This window comes from Glandiceps talaboti, chromosome 10, assembly GCF_964340395.1.
Source record: "Glandiceps talaboti chromosome 10, keGlaTala1.1, whole genome shotgun sequence".
Taxonomy (NCBI): domain Eukaryota; kingdom Metazoa; phylum Hemichordata; class Enteropneusta; family Spengelidae; genus Glandiceps; species Glandiceps talaboti.
In genome coordinates, this window is record NC_135558.1 from 17,128,624 (window position 1) to 17,144,515 (window position 15,892).

The following is a 15,892-nucleotide window of genomic DNA, read 5'->3' on the forward strand; positions in this document are numbered from 1 at the left end:
ATGTCTGTCAAGTCATTTATAATGGTAAGTAGTTTTCTCTTAGTGATTGTGAAACATTTACAATTTGCAACAACTTTCCTGCCAAAATTTTTCCAACAAAGTTCTTGTTAATTTGTATTATTTGGACATATATCAACTTTATTTTAGACTGGAATGAAAGAAATGTTATTTACTAATGAAGAGTCTTACACGTACATTTGCGAAAAACATTCATGAATTAAAGTTAATTCTGTGTATAATTTGTGTGTAGTAACAAAAGGAATACAGTATATGATTATTTTCTCTTTGTTGTCCTGTAAATCATTGGTATTTTTATAGTACACCTTGGTGTACATTAGGCTCAAGTATCAAGCTTGTAAACACAACCTATGTATTAGATACATTGTTGTGTATAAGTGACTGGTCGATACACAATCAACTGTTTTCCCAACTCATATCAGCTATATGACAAGAATTTCCATTCTGGTTCATGTCTAACGGTTTAAGGGGGATAATCAACTGTAACTTTGTCTCCACCCTTTTGGTCCCCATAGTGTGTGGAAAAAAGGTCAGATAGATACCTAAATAAATGTATGTGATGTGTGTACAATCTCATTCTGCACAAATTATATAAGTATGTGACTAAATGCAGCACCAGTCAGACAAAAATGGGATACTCTGTTATGTTTTTCAAATATCTTAATTTCACAGTGTAATTCATGTACTTTTAAAAATAATTCACAGACAAGGCAGAGGAGAGGGTCTCCTGCAATCTCTCCCAGAGAAGTAGCAAAGAAATGTGTTACAGAAGGTATTGATATACCTAAGGAAGGCCGGTTTGAGATACGCTTTATCAACAGTTTTAAAGGTGAGACAACTGTAAACTTTTTAAATTAATGAAAGAACCAAAAAATATGGGAGCATAGGAGGTGTGTTTCTGCCATATGTACTTACATGTGAGCATTACTTCAGAGTTTACATATCTGTATAACCAGATTCAGAAGTATACTGTTTACATAAATTTGTATTAAATGTATGTTAAAGGTTGGCGGTCGTCTAATGCGCATGTGTGAGTTTTCGCAATGTTCGAGTGTTTACAAACAAGTTGAATTGTTCCCTCTCCAGTCTGCAATGAGGTGTCCTTCAGCATTCAAAGTTTCTGTCAGTGTTATAAACCATTTCCCATTTCGTCTGTTGCACATCTGAGGGACCCACCGCCACACATGTGCTACAGATGACCACCAACATTTAAGATGATGTACAAGATGTACACTATGTTAAATAGTATGAAAGGACTTTTCTCATTTTAGTAAATTATTGAACTTCCATGGAAAGGAACAGTCTCTGACATACTATTGAATACATTGTCCATCAGTTGCCCTTGTATACATCCTGCACTTTTCTCTGTATTAAAGTGTTTTTACTAATATTTTATTTGAATGATTGGGATTTGGAGAGGTAAATAAATTATTATTATTTTGTATTATCTTCATGCAGTGGTGTTTAAAGTCATCATATGTAATAAGGATCCCCTTCCTACCCCTACCCCACCCCCATGACAATACATGTCAAGTTAGGGATCATTATGCAGTGTCATGTTATAATGTAGAGATTGAAACTGTGGGAGCCTTCAGTAATTGCAAGGAGGGGCAGAGCAAATCACCCTTGGTTTGTCACAAGCACTGACCCCTCCCAAAATTCTCCACTTTTAAAACCTGACCCTCTCCTTGTTTCCTTTAGTTAAAAATGACCCCCCCCCCCTCCCCAAGCCACTGCATGGGTACAAGATTTACAGCTACTGAATATCTTTTCATGAAATGTTAGTGACCAAATTGTTCTGATTTTTTATTTTTGTGGGGGGGGGGGGGGGGGGGGGGGGCACAAAAAAACCCTAAATGGAATGTCGGGATGAACAAGTGCCAGATATGTAAAATAAAATATATAAGCAAAATGGTACACATTCTTGACTTTGTGCACAATAGCCTTCAGAAGGTTTGTTAGCATTATGGCTCGATGACAAAGCAGTGCAGTTATTATTAGTTCCTGTCGGACATAATCCGGGACGGGGATTTATAGATTGGGCTCGGTGTGTCCGTGCATCCAGAGTCATTTCTCAGACATAACTGAACCGATTTCTCTCAAACTTGGCACAAGGACAACACACTATGGGGTGCATATATGCACGTGATTTTCTTTTGAAAATGATTACATCAGAGATGGAGATTTTGGGTCAAAAAATGTGATTTTTGGTTTTAAAAAAAGCTTAACTCCAAAACTACTGGGTAGATTGGCATGACATTTGGTGGGAACATTCTTAGGGGTGAGGGTATTGGGATTTATTTATGACATGATGAGATTTCCCCAATAATATGCAAAATAGGGCTAAAAATGTGTCTTTTTGGTCAAAAATGTATAATTCCAAAACTACTCATCATATTATGACTGAAATTTGGGTGGAACATTCTTCAGGGGGTTAATACTAAGAGTTGTTCATGGTATGATGGTCCCATCAGTGATATGCAAATTATGGCTAAAAATGTGTCTTTTTGGTAAAAAATCTACAATTCCAAAACCACGGAACAGATTGGACTGAAATTTAATGGGCATGCATCTAGGGATGTATGGACGAAGAAATAGTAAGCATACAACAATACCATTAGTGATATGCAAATTAGGTGTGAAAATGTTCATTTTTGGTAAAAACTTACATCTCCAAAAGTACTTGGTCAGTAAGTCTTAGTCTGAAACTTGGCGAGATATTTCTGAAAGTGTTATTCTGCAGATTTTCTTCAAATAATTTGGCAAAATTGGCCCTAGCAACCATGAGACACCCTTAGCAACAAACAAATGGCAGTATATTTTGGTCAAATAATAACATCATCTGGTGGGCAATTCAATAAACATTCAAAAAATGTATGCAAATACCATATCAACCATGGCCACACCCATAGCAACAGCCAAACAGTGCTGTATTTCACAAAGATAATGGGGATTCTTAGACAAGTGAACAATCATTCCAAAAGCAACCATGACCACGGCCTTAGCAGCAAGAAAACGGGAGTACATTCTTGTCAAATAATGCTTTCTTTTGTGATGCAGTCTAAGATGGTTACCAGGCAGCCATTTTGTTATGATCTTAATTACATGTACAAAGTTATTACACAGATACAGCAGCTATTGTGTTACAAAAACTCATGTTGGAACCCAATTGGTAGACATGAATTACCAGTAGCATGTCATTTGTCAATTTGTGATTGCACCTATCCCAGATGAAAACTGATACAATCAAAATGGTAACCAACACCACCACAAGAGTGGGGACTGTGTTATCTATGATGACTTGTTCACTTAAATCTTTTCCATAGGTAGTGGATAGAACACATAAGTTGACAAGCTTATTATATTTCCTAAAAATCCAGCAGAAACCTACTGCAATGATCATGATCAAAGTCTGACTAGAGACCATCTGACTTAGCGAGCTAGGCACTGTGCTGAAAGATGCTCTAAAGTCAAACTCAATCATACAAATTTCACTTCCTAACTGACAATAAAGGGAACCAGAGTCCAAAATTTAAGGAACAAATTATTGATAACTTTATGATTTTATCAAAACTACAATGACTTGTATAAAAGTTAAAACAATAAGGGGTCATAGTATCATACCAAACAATGCCCAGTGCACTGAAGGACAGGTAGATGCAAAATCCACAATTTGGTGTATTGTACAGAAGTAAAGGCAAGATCAACCACAACTCAATTTTGCCCATGTACCTGCCCCTCAGCCCATCAGTTTAGTACATTCTCTTGGAATATTCCAGAAGGGTTTATTTTGCATAGAGATAATATGAATACTATAATACAGGAAGGGTCTTAATCCTTATCTTATGTGTCTTATATAGCACATAACGATGTGATCAATCACTGCAAATTACTCCTAAAGTTATGGATTTGTTGACACAGAGAAAGTTTTCCCAACAGTGCAATTTTGCATTTATTTTTCAATCCCACGATTCATAAGTGACATATATATTTACTTGTTCAGCTAATTAAATATGTCAGTAATGGCATGAAAAAAAGATAATGAAAATTGTAGCCAAACAAGTATTCTGTTCTATTCTGTCAGCCCATTTAACTTTGTGTTAATTGGTGATTTTATGAATGTACACGGTCAACAACTTTGTGCACAGGTAGAACTCTGTAGTAATTAATATGGAATACGTTTACAGCAACTGTTGGCTTTTCTATGTGTTGTTGTATCTGTGTTTCATCTGTGTATGTATCTGTGGGGTGCAGGGGGTCTAAGAAAAAAAAGAAATCATAGGGGTGCCAGATAATTTATATAAGGTTTAGTGGGGGGGGGGGGGGGGGGCAAATAAAAAAACATCGCTTGATTAGAAATCCCCCCCCCCCCCCCCCCACCACGAATTAAACAACACAATTAATGTACACTCCCTAAGTGGTACACTGGTTCAGATGTCATGAGGCCATATAATCTCTGGAGCCAATGTTTGACAGATATGTATGGGCAGATAGCATTCAGTTAGCATCATAATGTCAATTGTCAATTTGTAATATTACATCCATTCCATACAAGAAGTACCATTTAAATGGGACTGAACACTTCCCCAATGGGATGTTACATGTACGTATGATTACTTGTTCATATCATGATGTGTAATGCTGTCATTATTAAAATGGTCCTTCAATTTACTAGTCTGATCTATAATATGGTTCTTCTCTACAGGCAAAGGTGTGTTTGCGGCAAAAGAGTATACAAAAGGGGACTATTTAATGTGGTACGAAGGTGAAAGACTTTCAGGAAAAGAGGCATCTGAAAAGGAAAATGAATATGATGAAACAGGAGATGGGTCTTATATTTTCTTTTTTAAAGACAAGGGTAAACCTGTGGCGTAAGTAGGGATATTCTTTTATTGTTTTTAAGAGTCTCTTAATTTGTCTGTGCTCTCATTTTTTAGCACAACTGAACTGGTTCAGTAGTGCTATAGGCATTACAAAGTATGTCTGTCTGTGTGTATGTATGTGTGTAAACAACTTAAAGTCAAAAAACTGTGGGACCGATTGCTTTGATATTTGGTGGTTATGTTACCTGTGGTGTATAGTTGAGAAATTGTTCAAATGAAAATGATCACATCAACAAACTTAACTCTTTCACCACTATTCTCCCCATGGGACTGTATGCTATCCACTAGGCCCCTCATTAGCATACACATAATAAAAGTTTGAGTGAGTGTTATGTTATCAAATTGATATAAAAATACTTAGAATTACCTAATCTTTGAAAATTATGTATCATTTTAAAGCCAAATAAATTTTCTACATTACACTTCCAATTACACACATCCAAACATCAAATATACAGCTAGAATTTGGGTTAAAATGATAAAATTTCGTTAAAAAAACTGTGTGTTGCTTATTTATTGTCATATCACAAATAAACAATACATTTATATCACAAATAAAATACAAAATACCAACATTCATGTTCCTACAAAACTAATATATTCTGGTTGTATGGTCAAAATGGGCGAAAATTTGATAAAAAATGTTATTTTATGTCATAACAATTTGAACGAAATTAATTAACGGCTCACTAATCCGATTACGACGCAATAGTCTGTGCCGCACCGGCAATGAAAGTGTTCTAAAATATCTGAAGTTGTCACCTCAATACCTTTTGAAAAGTTAGTTTGAGTAAATATAATTCATTATTTGACAGAACAACAAAAAATTACCACTAAATATATGCCCAAAATAAATAAAAAATGACCACAAGTTGGAGGTATGCGAGTCCGAATCGGGATGCCAAAGTGGCGCTTTTTGCCGACATGCTCATCCTCAAGAGCAAATATACAGTCGGAACTTTGAACTAACGTCGCGGCAATCTGATCCCTACATAAACTGTTTTGAGTTCACACAGCCATGTCCTTGTATAAAACAATGTATCGACAGTCAAAATTTATTGAAAATTTCTATGAACAGCACCTTTATTTAAGTTGTAAACGATGTTAGGGGAGACAGTTTTGCTTCGGCCATGTTGAAATTTTGAATTTTACGCTGAAAATCACATGTAAAAAATCCGATTGGAAAATCGCCCCGATCGTGCAAAAGTTTCCCTCCACTGACCTGTACACAGTGAGTGTGTTACTACAAGTCATTATTGAGCCGTAACAAAAAGAAATAAAACCAAAATAATCCATTTTATAGCCAAAAATTACAACCAAGACGTTAGTATGGGCGTCGGTACCTGTCACAAGATTGCGTAAATTTGCCGACATTCAAAAATTCAGACGTAAATTGCTGCCGGCAGCTCAAATAGACTGAAGCGGGAATTTGATGCTTACACACGAGTACAATGTGTTCCCACAGCTAAACACTTGCAATGCATTCAACGATGTATTTCGAGTCAAATTCTGTCAAAATATCCAAGGACAGTGCCATAATTTCTATCGTAGACCATGCTATGGGAGCCGTTAATTACCTCGGCCATGCTTAAATTCGATTTTGTTGGCGAAAAACGCACATAAAAATTATTTTGGTCCAAAAAAATTTTGCAGCCCCCCCCCCCCCCCCCCCCCTTCGCGCTCTCAAAAAATTTCATGGCCCCCCTAAATGAACCCATATAACTTTTAATTCAGAGATAATTTGACAGACACACGCTTTCTTGGCTATTGACTGCCTCATAATTAAACGAGAAAGAGTGAGAGAGATACAGAGAGACAGAGAGAGAGACAGATACAGAGACAGACAGAGAGAGACAGACAAACAGACAGACAGACAGACAGACAGACAGATAGACAGCGACATATAGTCAGAGACCGAGACCGGGAGAGACAGAAGTGACAGAGACTGAGACAAGAGAGAAATATATATACATACAGACAGATAGCGACAGAAAGGCAAGAAATTTTTTAATTTACATGGTAAACGACGCTACTGAGGTTTAATTTGGTACATATTATGAGCAAAATATTTCATGGCCATCGGAATTTTCATGGGCCCCCCCTTCAAGGATCCCATTTTTTTCATGCCCCCCCCCCCCCCAATTTCTCCCCAGCCCCCCCCCCCCCCCTGCCGTAAATACTGACCGGTCCCTTATACTGAAACTTGGTGAGATGTTTCTGAAAGTGTTTTTGTACAAAGTTTCTTCAAAACTTATGACAAAATTGGCCCTAGCAACCATGACCACGCCCTTAGCATCAACCAAATTGCAGTATATTTCAGCGAAATAACAATATCATCTGGTAGGCAAGTGAGTAAACATTCAAAAAAAATATGCAAATACCCTAGCAACCATGACCACGCCCATGGCAGGGATCACTTTGGGGCGCGATAACGTCAAAATGGACATGTCGCGTCCAGAAAACTCAATTGGGAAAAAAAATTGCACTGTCGACACTAACAGTGCCTCAGTGATAAACGCGATCTAAAAACAATCCTCTAAAATAAAAGCTTTTGTATAGTGACTAAATACAAGTGATTTCTAAGTACCAGTAGTTCAAACGACTATTCAAACTGATCTGATCAAATTTGCCGTATTGTTTTCAATATGAATAAATGCGTAAACCCGCTAATGCTAGTAATGGAATGCATGATAGTAATACTAATAGTTACCGGTGTGATTCGCACTATGGTATAAACTTCCAGTAAATCAATGGCAAAACCACCGTGAAAAAGAGTTTACCTGACTAATATACCTTTTGAAAAAGTGATGATGTTATCTCTGATTATCGGTTTCATATTCAATTTTACTCTGAAAATATCGTTTAGTTTGTAGTTTTTCGTTGTCTGATCGTCGACTCGCAACATCACACGACGAATGCATGGATACTAAATATGACAGCCATTACGTCATATACTATAGCGTGTTTTCAGTAAGTCTCGTGTATCATAAGTTTTCGGACTACACGATGTGTAGCTAGCCTACATACAAATATTTGGTGTTTCAAAAGTCTAATTTATCTTTGGACATTTAGCTTTTCTAAGAAAAATAATTAAAAAACTCGTTTTAAAAATCAATAACTCAACTTGTGATTTTGTTATTGGTTTCAACTCGTTTTTATTTCTTTACCAAGTTATGTATAGTCCAAGTTATTTTATAAGTCACAATATGTCGGGGGTTAGACTAGACTAACTGTTGCTATTTCTCGATCCCCATTTATACTCATCTCATTTATTTGGTTATTTTTGTTACAATGGTTTTGTAATCATTTAATATATGTTTGGATAAATAAAACAATTATTAAGTTAATCACAGCATGCCTTTACATGTAGGAAGCTGGAATGACATCTATAAACTACTTCCAGTACCAACAAATTTTATGCATATCGTTATGCAAATGATATGTAAATATATATGCAAATTAGCCACCTGCCATATTTTGACTTCCGTCCCACACAGTTTTCAAATTCTCTCACTCGTTTTCTTCATATGGGATTTTATCTCATGCAGTTCTTGCGCCAGGGTAATCCCTGCCATGGCAACAGCCAAATGGCAGTGTATTTCACAAAGTTAACAACAGGGATTCTTAGATACATGTACATGTAATTGAATAAATATTTTAAAAAAATATGTAAATATGCATAGCAACAAGGCCATGCCCATAGCAACAGCCAAATGATCGTGATTCATATATAACAACAGGGATCAATAGATAAACGAATAAACATTTAAAAGGAATGTAAATATACCTAGGAACACGACCACGCCCATAGTAACATGCAAATGACCACATATACTACAAAGCTGACATTGGGGGTTCAAAGACGAGTGAACGAACAACAAAAAGTGTATGCAAATATATCCAGCAACATGACTGTGTGAATAGCAAATATTGCAAAGATAACAACAGGGTTGGATACGCAACTAGATATGCATTCAGCAAATTAGTACTTAATATACTTAGCATGGATAATATGGGTTATCATTTTTATAAACTGTAAAGTTGTGCTACAATGCCATTGGCGGTATTTTTGTATTTTCCTGTCATATCTCGATATCGGTGAATGTAGGCGCTAGATGTTACAGATGATGAGACAGGGTAGTTGGGGAATATGTGTACTTCAATTAGTAGCCATGATCAGAATGATAGAGTATATGATCAAATACAGATTCTGACAAGTATTAATTACTATAAAGTTATCTGCTTGCATAATGTGATGGCACTGTTCATACAGCAATGGTACGGATATGTGACTGCTTTTTCTTTCAAACCTTGTATGCAGGTACATAATATACCATATACAGTGTCTTGCATATACTTGTTGATTTGATGTAATATTTTAGGCAGTCATAATGTTTTAAACTTTACATTCCCTTATCAGCCATATAACTAAGTAGTTCCAGAATGCCTCTGCATGTACCATATATATTCTGAAATTTTTGTTTTCTCAGAGATTCCACTTCCCAAATTTGATGTTAGTTTGATGAAGTTTTACACAAAGACTGTATATATGTACACCATGGTTTACATTTTTAGTTCAAGTACTTCCAAAACATGATCTAAACCCAACCCCCCTTCTGCCAGCTGATACCTGTAAATAAATGATTACCAGCAGGGACTGTATGATATCCTGATTCTTCCATTGTAGGTGATCTGCGAATGAAATGGTAACCTGAAAGGTAAAATAGCTCATCAAATGTATTCTGTGTTGGACCTAGATGAAACATTAACACAATGTACATATCTCTGTTGGGCTCTTTCATTTTCAGTATTGATGCCACCAGAATAGAGACAATTGCCAAATATGTCAATGATGACCACGTCAAGCCAAACAGCACGATGAAAAAAGTTGTTGATCAATCTGGAACCAATCATCTCTGTTTATTTGCTATAAGAGACATCGCTGTCAATGAAGAAATACTATACAACTATGGAGAAGGGTTAGACTTGCCATGGAGAAAGGTATATAATTTCATACATACACAGTGACCAATTTCATGTGATTTCATACTCTCAACTCGCCAATTTGTCGATCCTTTGTAAAATGATTATTACTTATCAGCATACGTAGGATTACTGCGACACAACTGACAACATATATCATTCTCAGCATCGTATTAAAGGAAAGGTCCCAACTTTTCCCACTGGTCTTTAAAAATGTCTCAATCTTTCCTGATTATTTCTGGTTATTTACTTCATTTTTAGTGTTCAATCATGGATAAACAGGGTGCAAAGGAAAAGCGACTCAGATGCAACTTTTGTGACAAAGAGTGTACTGATGAAGGTGAAAAAGAAATATGTCGGCAGTGGCATTTACAAGGTATGTGATATTAATAATTGTTTAATCAGAACTTTGGGGTTTGCTATTCAAACTAAAATTTAGTCTAGTGTATGTATTCTGAATAAATTATCCATGTATATAAAAATATAAAGATTTTTAAATGGTTAAAAACAATGCATGTAGGAAACATTGCTATACACAGGGAATGGTAACATGATGTGAAAATGTCATCATAAGAATACTAGAAATGATCAATGTTATGGAATTGTCAACCTGATGATGCAAGTCCGTGAATGGAAGATTGAAAAGCGTATAATTTTGAAAATGAGGTCCTATACAATTGTCAATAAGCTTTTGGTAGGAGAGAAACGATAATACCAAACGCTTGTGGATAGGCTAAGTATTCACTTAAATTTACATAGAAATATCACACAAAAATTTGTGTGCTGAAAATATCTTCTTATTTTACCCCCGAAAATGTCCTTTATATGTTTCACTTTGCCGATCAAACTTGCATGCTATTTGAAAATCTGCCATAATAACATCACAAGTTTGTCACCCAACTCAAATGACATGTAATAGCATAGGGCTGACTTCATCAACTGGATACCTTGAAGTCATCCAGTTTAAACTACATGCAATAACATCGCTCTCAGTACTCTTATCAACTTGGATACCTTGAAGTCATCCAGCTTTTAAAAACTACATGTACATGCAAAAGTTGCATAAATCTGACTCTATCAACATGGATACCTTGAAGTCATCCAATGCAATAGATGCCTTGAAGTCATAAAGTTCAAAATACATGCAATAGCTGCATAGATCTGATTTTATCAGCGTGGAAACCTTGAAGTCATCCAACTCAAACTACAGGCAATAGTTGCATGGATCTAACTTTATTATCTTTGATACCTTGAAGTCATCCAACTCCAACTACAGCAACATACAATTATAGAATAGATCTGACTTTATGAACTTGGATAGCTTGATGTCATCCAATGCAATGGATGGCTAGCTTGAAGTAATCCAGTTCAAACTACATGTAATAGTTGTATAGATTTAACTTTATCAAAACATCTAGTGGACTGAGCAATGGATGCCTTGACTCATCCAGTTCAAACTTCATGTTACAGTAAAAGTTGCATAGGTCTGACTTTATCAACTTGGATACCTTGAAGTCATCCAGTTCAAACTATGTGCAATATGTAGTTGTATTGATCTGACTTTATAAGCTTGGATACCTTGAAGTCATCCAATGAAATGGATGCCTTGAAGTCATCCAGTTCAAACTATATGCAATATTTGCACTGAACTGACCTTATCGAAACCATGTTAGACAATAGGATTTTAAACGTACAGTACCGTATCCATACCGTACTGTAGCATAGTGTACAGTACTTCAACCATACTGCACAGTGTCAGTACATTACTGTTTCATTTTTGTGGCTTGTACTGTATAACCTCTCAATTTCAAACATCATGATTTAAATGCATGAGTTTAATAGTTACGTACTTGACAAAAGGTTTCAAAAACTGCAACCTGAAAAGTTAGCTATAGTTGACATGTTGACAGGCAACAGCCTGTTTATGTGTATTTATGTAATGCACAATATGACGATGTAATTACCCGATCACCTCGAGTCATCAATAAGACAGCTGTTATACAAATTCAATCAACCATTCTTTAACTTTGACTTTGACTTTGACATAATTTCTGGCTCAACTTTATGATTGAATCAACATAATTGTAACAGTTAACAAGGAGAACTTGAATAGCAGCAGTCCACTCTATTACAGGGTAGACTGATGTCCGTGTGTGACTATATTCATATCTTGTGCGCCTTGAAGGTGTTGCTGAGTAATCCTTCAGGAGACACTTTAGTACTTAGCGACTTTCCCCATAGGGTCCTGATGTGTGTAAGCTATACCTTAAAAATGGTAGTAATACTAGGTACTGATCACACACCATATTTCAAAGTAGTAATTTTATTACCTTAGTTGCTAAAAGCAAAGTAGCTGTATATGTAGTATGTACAGCAAATATTATACTTCACCATTTAAATAGATTTCAGAGTGGAAAGGTAATGCTATGTCTTCCAAAATGCTTCATAAAGAATCTTTAGTTTGTTTGGCATGTGCATGTATAGTTATATATAACATTATTTGTTTTCATTTTATTAGGTTATCACATTTTGCCTAGCGGGCCATACCCTGTGAAGGTAAGTTCTCTCTGACAATTTGAAGTTTTCTATACTGTAATACTCAAACATGGGTAATTGCTGGCTTTATCATGAATTATGTAATAGTCCAGGCTTTTTCCCCACACATTATCATATAGAACTATGAATTAAGTAGTAAATTTTGAGTGATATAAATACTTATTCACTCACTATAAAATCTTCGAAATTTTCTTGAACATTTGATAATGTATTGTGGGTATGATTTTTTTTTTCTGACTAGTTTTATGGTTGAAAGACTTAAAAGGTGTCAGGAGTTGAACTAGGGTTTTGTCACTGTTTGGGAAGTTAATGTATCAAAGCAATATTTTAGGGAGGTAATTCAACCTGTCACATGGCAGATCTTAAATAAAAGTAAATATTGATTACAAAGTAGATATGACAGCTAGTATGTCCTTATATATTAATGTATCTATAGATTTGTAGACCATTAGAAAATGATTAATTAAATTTATGTAGGCTTTAACTTCATTTGGCACAGAATACATAATAATAAGGTGTTCAATAGCTACAATGCATCCACACACTTAATGGCTGGGTATTCACCTACTGTGGTGTTTGCAATATTTAGCACATAATCAATTAACAGTGAAATCAACCATGATATATCACATGGTACATGACATTTTGTGGTCCTTTAAAACTGTGTTTTCTTCTTTTGATTTATTGCAGGGTGGAAGATGGAGTGAAAAAATCACATTTCTTCGAAAAGTTTCAAGTTTGAAAGAAGTAAATACAATTAAATATTGCAAAAGCAGTCTCATTGCAGCTGGAAGGGCAAAAGTCTTCCTGGGATTATACAAAAATGAACATGCAGTGGCCATCAAACGAATTGAGAGTGATGTAGTTCAATGTGATGAATTGGCAATTTTCAGACTGTTATCTGACAAAAGTGTACCTGCTCTTGACAATGTTTTGCCACAGATTCATGTAGAAGAAGATGATGATTTCACTTATCTAATTACTCCATTGTGTGAAGGCAATGTGTGCGAGTTAATAGAGAAGAAATTTTCAAGTGACTTGCCAATCACTGATCTGACCACAGTCAAATGTCTATCATTATGTAAGGACTTCTTGACTGGTTTGAATGAGCTGCACAGAATTGGAATTATACACAGAGATATAAAACCAGAGAATCTTCTAATAGGTGAGTAAAAAGCTGTCCTAGCTATGCTAGTTATCAGAAGCCACAAAGTGACTTGGTAGACTTATAGATTGGGCTCTGTCCGTCCATCCGTGTGTGCGTGTGTCTGTGCGTCTGGTGTCATTTCTCAGACATGACTGAACTGATTCATCTCAAACTTGACACAAGAACAATACACTGCGGCTTACACTTGCATAACAAATAATTTCATGATACGATCCAATATGGCCACCAGTCGGCTATTTTGTCATGATTTTTTCATGTACACTGCAGAGGCAGCATTTGGATATGAGTGGACTGATTTCTTTCAAACTTGTGCCATTGATTTAATGCAGTTTTTTAGTGACACGTTTGTATACTTGTCTAGTACCATCATATACAATACCATAAAGTGTTAAACTTAGCAGTTTTTGATTTTCAATATTATTGTAAAGTTTACACTCATTGGTCTGCAAGGTTGTTTTCAAATGATGGGACAGTATTTATAATTGTACATTGTCACATTAATGTTTGCCACAGTAAGAGTACAAAATAATGGTTGTAGTTTCTTACAGCTAACTGTTTTTCAAAATGTTTTGTCTCTGTAGATATTTCTGGGAAGTTAAATATCAGTGATTTTGGTATAAGCAAACGTCTTAACTTTGGGAGAACAACACTGACAACATGCATTGCAGGTACATGTGCATGGATGGCTTCTGAAACATGTTTATCATTCCTCTCTGGATGCGCCTTTCAATACAGGAAATCAACCGATATCCAGGTAATACATTATTCATGTTTGAATACAATTCTTAAATGTGATGTACAACATTTTTTAATTTCCACCAGACTTGATGTACTGGTAGACTGGAACCCAGGCATATATGTATCAATTTGGTGCTGAAATTTTGTTAGTCCACGCCAGACAAAGTCCGGAATTCAGTCTTATGGATTGGGTTTCATCCATCCATCCGTCTGTCTGTGCATGCATGTGTTTGTCCAGAGCCATAAATTTCTCAGACATGCCTGGAATGATTTGTTTCAAATTTGGTACAAGGATAACCCACAATGGCGTACATATGTAGTCACTTAGTTTCGTTGAACATTTATATATTCCATATTGTATCAATACATTTTCTTCTTCTAGTTGAGTAAGTATATCTTCAAACAAGAGTATTTTTAGTTCTCAGCATAAAATGGTATGATTATTACTTAAATCAAGCTAATTAAGTTCACATCTCTGTCAGGTTGCTGGCTGTGTGTTGTACTACATTATGACCAGAGGACATCACCCTTTCCAGTCGACTTCCCCTTATAGTGAAGATTTAAATGGCCTCAGAGAAAACATCATAAAAGGCTGCTACAACATTGAACGTGTTTGTGCATTTCCAGAGTTCAAGGTATTGATTGATAAAATGCTTGCTGCTGACCCAAAAGAAAGACCTCTGAGTGGAGAGTGCCTTCAAAACTTCCTTCATATTCAATCATTATATGAACACACAGCAACAGTGGTGAGTCACAGAAATTTTAGCATTTTCATGTCTTTTCAAATCAAATCAAATGGATAGTTTATTTGAAATGATTTGCCTAGGGGAAAATAATTTGCACTGAACTGGTTTTAGTGAAGCCTGTTATAAGCTTTTCTATATTTAGGGTATTTAAAGGGCATCTAGGACGTGACTTAAGTATGATCTGAATCTTGGTCAGATATAAGTTTCAAAGTGTTTATATGTTAATGCTTGAAAGAGTAGTCATGTGATGTTTATCAGATCTGTCTGAATGGGTTGTGTGTAAAAGTTTTTTGTAAGGCATTTGATATTCACTGCAAATTAGGTTGGTACTATGAATGGAAAATCAGAAAAGTTCTTAAAATATCATTTTTCTGAAACATGGCATCACCTTGCCATCTTGGCACTAATTACATGACTTGTGTGCATTGTACGTTTTGATGGGGATGGGGGGGTGGGGGGGGGGGGTAAGTACTGTGTGCGAGGATTCTAGGACAATTGCACAACTGCCCCCAGACAATTGCCCCCATGAAAAAAACACTTCAATGCATATAGAAAAATGTGACAGCAAGTATTATAGATTAACCGAGTTTGTCGTATCATTCTGTTTCACTTAGACATAGTCATCATAAATCAACTTGGTTTTTCTTCTCTCGCTTTGAACAAACTCAATAATGACTGACAAGACGATGCAGAACACTCTGACCATGTTGGTGACTGGCAAGCAATATATATCATTTAGGTGTGAAAAACTAAAAAAGTATGTGAATTATGGCGGTAAGTTAAATCATCATGCCGGCTTT

The 15,892-nt window shown here is 35.8% G+C and overlaps 2 protein-coding genes across 2 annotated transcripts in view; one reads left to right on the top strand and one right to left on the bottom strand.

The window, feature by feature from the left end:
• LOC144440682 (uncharacterized) overlaps nucleotides 1-15,892 on the bottom strand; it is a 53,525-nt gene that overhangs the window by 14,750 nt on the left and 22,883 nt on the right. The gene's annotated exons all lie outside the window — the stretch shown is intronic.
• The window catches only part of LOC144441211 (uncharacterized), an 18,142-nt gene continuing 2,250 nt past the window's right edge, over nucleotides 1-15,892 (top strand). The window contains exons 1-9 of the mRNA XM_078130771.1: nucleotides 1-24; nucleotides 691-847; nucleotides 4,724-4,889; nucleotides 9,710-9,902; nucleotides 10,146-10,260; nucleotides 12,403-12,440; nucleotides 13,131-13,605; nucleotides 14,190-14,362; nucleotides 14,829-15,092. Of these exons, the coding sequence (XP_077986897.1) occupies nucleotides 1-24; nucleotides 691-847; nucleotides 4,724-4,889; nucleotides 9,710-9,902; nucleotides 10,146-10,260; nucleotides 12,403-12,440; nucleotides 13,131-13,605; nucleotides 14,190-14,362; nucleotides 14,829-15,092 (1,605 nt within the window). The remainder of the gene's footprint in view (nucleotides 25-690; nucleotides 848-4,723; nucleotides 4,890-9,709; nucleotides 9,903-10,145; nucleotides 10,261-12,402; nucleotides 12,441-13,130; nucleotides 13,606-14,189; nucleotides 14,363-14,828; nucleotides 15,093-15,892) is intronic.